General features: G+C 46.5%; 1 protein-coding gene across 1 annotated transcript; it reads right to left on the bottom strand.

Annotated features, from left to right (window-relative positions):
- Window positions 1-451: 451 nt before the first annotated feature.
- LOC140715686 (N-formyl peptide receptor 3-like) lies at window positions 452-5,683 on the bottom strand. The gene is made up of 2 exons (XM_073028054.1): window positions 5,477-5,683; window positions 452-2,036 (listed from the first exon to the last, which is right to left on the bottom strand). The coding sequence occupies exon 2, from the start codon at window positions 2,026-2,028 to the stop codon at window positions 1,093-1,095; it is 936 nt and encodes a 311-aa protein (XP_072884155.1). The 5' UTR covers window positions 2,029-2,036; window positions 5,477-5,683; the 3' UTR covers window positions 452-1,092.
- Between the last annotated feature and the right edge of the window lie 523 nt (window positions 5,684-6,206).

Raw genomic sequence — 6,206 nt, 5'->3', positions numbered from 1 at the left:
GGATTATCTGGAGAAACATAAACCAAGCGAGACAGCCAAGTTCTGTGGCAAGTTCTCCAAGATATTTGGGACAACCTACCAGCCTATATTCTTATAAAACACCACGACAGGTGGAAGTAAGAGAAGTGATGGAGCTTTAAAGGCAGAGTGTGGTAACAGCAAATATTGATTTAATTTCGATTTTGTTTTACTATATCCTGCTCTTTATGGTATTATTTTGATACTTAGAAACTTTACAACTCATTAAGCCACTTTATTAGGTACACCTGCATACCTGCTCGTTAATGCAAAGATCTAATCATATGGCAGCAACGCAATGCATGAAAACATGCAGACATGGTCAAGAGATTCAGTTGTTGTTCAGACCAAACATCAGAATGGGGAAGAAATGTGATCTAAGTGACTCTAACCGCAAAAGATAGTTCACACCAGTCAGATTGTTTTGTGTATTTTAAAAAGTGCTGATTTAATGGGATTTTCACGCACGACAGTCTGTTTAGAGTTTACAGAGAAGGATACGATAAAAATCATCCATTTCTATGGGTGAAAATGACTTGTAAGGAAAGAGATCATAGGAACATGGAGACTACTTGGTGAAAGAGGTGTATACAGTTCTGGTCGCCCATTGCAGGAAAGATGTCGAGGGTTTGCAGAGGGTGCAGAGGAGATTTACCAGAATGCTGACTGCATTCGAGAGCATCGTCTACTACGAGAGGTTGAACACACTTGGGTTATTTTCACTGGGGTTGCGGGATGAGGTTTAGAAGATCATGAAAGGCATGGATATTCAGTATGTTTCCCGGTGTTGAAATGTCTAACACCAGAGGACGTCCATTGAAAGTGAGAAGGCGTAATTCCGAAGAAGGTACAAAGGCCATGTTATTGACACAGACAGTTGTCTGTGCCTGGTATACCCTGCCTGGAACGGTGGTGAGAGTAGATAGGTTAGAGATCTTTAAGAGACGTTTAGATAGGTAGAATGGGCATAGAGGAAGGATATCCTCGTTGTGTAGGCAGAAGGGATTAGGTTAATTCACTAAGTATCGACTGATTAAATTGATACGGTACATTGTTGGACTAATGGTCTATGTTCTATGTTCTGAGGATCTGGATCTGGGTCTCTAATTCTAACCTCTGCTCGGCGAAGGCCAGACGGAGCGAGGTGAGGAAGGAGCGACTGAAGATCTGACGGAATTTGCCGCTAACGAAGACATAGAGAAAGGGGTTGAGGGCACTGTTCAAGCAGGCCAGGGCTACAGTGAATAACGACCAGGCCCGGCTGATCGGTGTGGAGAAGGTTAATACGAGTTCGTTGACCATGTAGGGGGTCCAACAGATCATGAATGTGACGACAACGGTGATGATGAGGCGGATAGGTTTCTGAGATTTCGCGAAACTGTCCCTTTGCAGCCTGCAGCCAGCCAGGGAGTAGCAGGTGATCATGATTACAAAGGGGAGGCTGAAGATGAAAACAAACCAAAATGGCTCCAACACGGTCAATGCCTTCTTCAAATCCCGAATCAGGAGGGCGGGCAGGCACATGAAGAAGGCTAGGATCCAGGCTCCGAAGCAGGCTGCACGCATCCATTTGAGGCTCACATGTTGCTGGAACCAAATGGGCCGGGTAATCGCCAGGCAGCGGCATATGCTGATCAGACATAACAGGTATATGCTGGTGGATGTGTTCATGACCATCAGGATTCCAATAAACTTCCCGGAAAAGTAGGGTTTGTACCCAGAGTAGGTCAGGGAGATGTTGGCCATGCGGAAGGGAAGAGACAGGCAAAAGATCAGGTCAGCCATAGCCAGACACAGGAAACACACCGTGTGGACCTTACTCTTCATCTTGAAGCCCATCACCCAGATGACTGCTCCGTTGCCCGGGACGCCCAATAGGAAGGTGAGGGCGAAGATGACCATTGAAAAGACGGAAGGTGCTCCCCACTCCTTTCTGTTTCCATCGGCCGTGGAATTGTGGGAGGACAGATTCCCAGCGAGCGTCGAATTGGACATTCCGGAGAACGACATTGTCGGATCTGGTGGAAGAGGTATTGTGGAAGTGAGATGGGTGCAGAATGGAGAGGCGGTGAATGGAGGGGGAGAGGCGAGAGTGAAAGAGAGGAAAGGGAGTGGAGATGGTGTGTAACACGGAACAGAAAACGGACACACTATAAAGGCAGTCTGCTGCAGCGCAGAGACCACAGTCGTCTCGCATTCCAAGCCACTGGACCCTGACCGCACCCTCCCCCGGCATGTCCCTGATCTGTCAACGACCGTGTGATGTATGCCCGAGTATTACTACCGCCAATAATACTGGCTCCCGTGACCGTGCGGGACTCCCCTGGGTACTCTGCTTCCCTCGTACATTCCAAAAACGTTGCGCTACTTTGGTTAACTGACCTCTGTGAACTTTCCTGTGGTTAACCAGGTGGGTTGATAGGCAGTGCGGCTCGTTGGGCTGGAAGGAACTATTACTAAACAGTACTTTATTAATTTGATGCATTGCACTGTCACCAAACACATTTCATAACGTATGTGAGTGATGATAAACCTGATTCTGATATTCATCTCTGTTGTGGACTGAGACTGATAAGGGAGCTGGGAGAAGGGAATCATGTTTGGGAAACGGGGAAGGGAAATAGGAGGAAGCAGGAAGCACCAGAAGGTCATTCTGTAATAAACTGTTTAGAATTTAATGACCTTCCCTGGTGTCTCCGGTCAGCGTGTGTCTGCCCCCGCTCCAGCAACCGCCCCCAACACCAACTCTGGCACTCCTTCTCTGGTACCTGTCCTACATCCCTCCCGTGGCGCTTCACCTTCGCCAGTCCCAGCATCCTTTGCTTACGCCCGACGCTCTCCGGTCTAAGTTGACAAATATGGTACTGTGCAAAAGTCGAAGTCACTCTCAATGCAGAAATGTGCTCAGGACGTTTGCAGAGTCCTGAAAGAACACAGAACAATCCAGCACAGGAATAGCCCACAATATTGTAGCGAACCAATTAAATTAGCATTCGCATGGTCTACGAAACTAATGGCGTCTGCTGACACAATGTCCATTTCCCTCACATTCATGTTCCCATCCAAGCGGCTCTTAACAGTCTCAATGTATCTGCCTCCACCACCACTCTTTCAGCGCATTCCAGCCAGCCACCGCTCTCTGTGAAAAAAATAACATCCTTCACGTCTCCTTTGATTTTATCCCTCTCACCTTAACGGCACGCCCTCTGGTACTGGCCATTTCAACAGTAGGGAAATAAAGATACTGTCTGTCTACTCCATCACTGCCTCTCATCACCTTATAAACGACTTCTACACCATTACTACCATCACTAACACTACTAATATTACTACTATTACAATTGCTGCAAGTAGACTGCAGAAACAGGTCCTTGATCTATCATAACATGCTCACCATTTCCCCATTTACACCAATCCATCTTGCAACCCTCCGGAGCCGTGACTGCGATGTCTCATCTGTTCATGTGCCTGTGTAAATACCTCTTAAACGTACTGATTGCAGATGATGTTTGTCACCTCCTCTGGCAGCCACGTTCAATGTGTCAGTTCATGATGGACGGCATGGTAGCGCAGTGATTGACATCACTCTGTTGCAGCGCCAACAAACCGGGTTCAATTCCTGCCGCGGTCTGTAAGGTGTTTACAATTTGTCCCCGCTATTGTGTGGGTTTCTTCTGGGTGCTCCAGTTTCCTCACACATAAGATTTTAATTCCATAAGATATAGGAACAGAATTAGTCCATTTGGCTTATCTAGTCTGGTCTGCCATACTCCTTTTCAGCTCCAATCTCTTGCTTTCCCCCTGTTTCCGAGCATGCCCTGCCCAGACAAGGATCTATCACCTCCGTCTTAAAAATACAGAGACATGCAGCTCCCCGTGGCAATGAATTTCACAGATTCACCACTCTCTGGCTTCTGAAATTAATCAGAATCTCCTTTCTCAAAGGACGGCTCTCCCTTCTGAGGCTGTGTCGTTTGCTCTTAGCCTCCCACAACATAGTGTTACGTTCCCGAGTAAACGGGTGACTTATCAGCAAAGATAGATGGGTCCGCTGAAGCCTGATACTACTATTTTCAAACGTTTTTATTTATAAAGGGGCACAAACGCATGGTTAATACAAAACATTCAGATCATGTACGTCGTCACAACTCAATCTAAAGCACAGGTATAGTAATAATCAATCAGAAATAAGCTCTATCGTTGTCTAGGGGTAATGTAGATATATATTGTTTACTGGATATTTAAAAGTCTTTTTGCGGTCACTGCAGTTCCACCAGCTGCCGTTGTCGTGGTGTCGCGTTGGTGCACTTTTGTTAGAAAGAGAGAGAGAGAATGAAACATTTACCCGACAGGTTTTCCAACCTGTAGGAGGTAGTCGGAAGTCTCGTTGGGGAATGGACTCTCATCTGTGGCTTCCGCTGTAGCTAGGCCGTTCTTCCGTGGTGAGGTCGCCAATCCCAGGCAAGGAAAAGACGCACACGAACCCCACCACCGGCTGTCGATATCAAAACGCTGTCGCAGGAATTCTCGCGTATCTTCTGGTGCGTCTGAAGGGGTCCTCCCCCCCAGACCCTCCTTTATACTTCCTCACGGGACCCCCGGTGTCAATCTCTCTCAACCAGCCCACTTTGCCCGAGCGCTTTACACGTGGTCTTCATGAGACAATAGTCAAAGAGTCGCTTTATTCTGCTTCCCTGGGCAACGTGGACTTCAGCACGTCTCCCTCTCTCTCTTGGGTCATTTGACCCGCCCTTGACTAGGGCTCTTGCGAATCTCACAAAGGAGGGGACTGGGGTCATAACAATAGGAAATATCTAATCCACTTCGACTGCATCGAGGCCTTTCAACAGTCCACAGGTTTCAACGAAGTTAGCTCCCTTTCTGCTGAATTTCAGTGAGTAGAAGCCTAGGTCTATAAAACGTTCCTAATATGATAACCCTGTCAAGCCCTGAAGGCTTCAGACTCTCGTAGGTTAATTGATCACATGAGTGTAATTGGGCGGGGCGGTCTCTAGGGCCGGAAGGGCTTGTTACAGTGCTGTATCTCAAAATCGAACTGACAATTGAAACAAAGGGAAAAAAAACCCTATCCCTTATATTCGGCTTAAATCTCCTTTCCTCAGGATAAATATAAGCCTTCCTCATAAAGTTGCTCCTACCATGGGAAAGCGATTCTGTACACACTACCTCTGTACCTGTTATCGTAATTTATTTTGTCAGGTCATCGATCAGCGTTTTTCGACCCCATGGAAAACAAGACCAGCCTCTGGAGTTCTCCTCATTGAACTGCATGCTAACAATCCCACTGTCCTGCCTTCACTGGATAACTGAATTATCTCCTGAAAAACTTCCCGAAAGTAGGAAGGCCGGGTTTATTCCGCAACACAGCCACTCTGATGATCCCTGATCAGAGGCCACATTGCCAAATGAACATAAATCCCATGGAAATTCATCTCACCTTTTTTCTGGAATCTCTGGCTCTGTCCCCGGTCCTCAGAAGTTTTGGATCCTTGCACTCAAGAAGTGAAATTCCGCGGTGGGATTCCTCGGGTACTCCAGGTACATCAAAGAGTTGTGTCCTGTGCGGAATTTGGATGCTGATTTAGCAATGGTTGGGTCTTAATTCCGAATGAACCGAAGAGATGAGTTAGTCCACCTCGGTAGAGACTCTCTGGGTTTGAAGTTCCAAGAAGTTCAATATGAGGAAGTTGAGCTATTGACATCAGGAGATAATATTTTACTCAGAGAGCTGTGAAGAACAAAACATTTCCTTTTATTTTTGAGAAGTAAAGTAGATAAAGAGGCCACGTGGTTAATTTCTGAAATTAACCCCATCTGGTCCATGTGACACATCTACGTTCAGACCTTTGAAGTTCCCCAAAAGTTTATCGCTGGGAATACTGACTTCACACACTTCATGCTGGTGTCTTCCATAATGAACACTGATGCAAAATACTTATTCACGTGCTCTGCCGTTGCCATATTCCCCATTAGTATTCACTCCAGCACATTTTTACAGCGGTCCATTATTACCTCTCTCGCTTCTCTTCAACACTTTACGTCTCGAAAGAAGCATGTAGAATTCATTCTTCTAGGGTGCATCACAACCTGGTATGGAAGTTGTCCTGTCCAAGACCGGAAGATGCTGTAGAAGATTGTGAACATAGCCCAGCACATCACACAAACCT

This window comes from Hemitrygon akajei, chromosome 24, assembly GCF_048418815.1.
Source record: "Hemitrygon akajei chromosome 24, sHemAka1.3, whole genome shotgun sequence".
NCBI classification, from domain to species: Eukaryota; Metazoa; Chordata; class Chondrichthyes; order Myliobatiformes; family Dasyatidae; genus Hemitrygon; species Hemitrygon akajei.
This window is presented reverse-complemented; position numbering and strand designations above follow the sequence as displayed.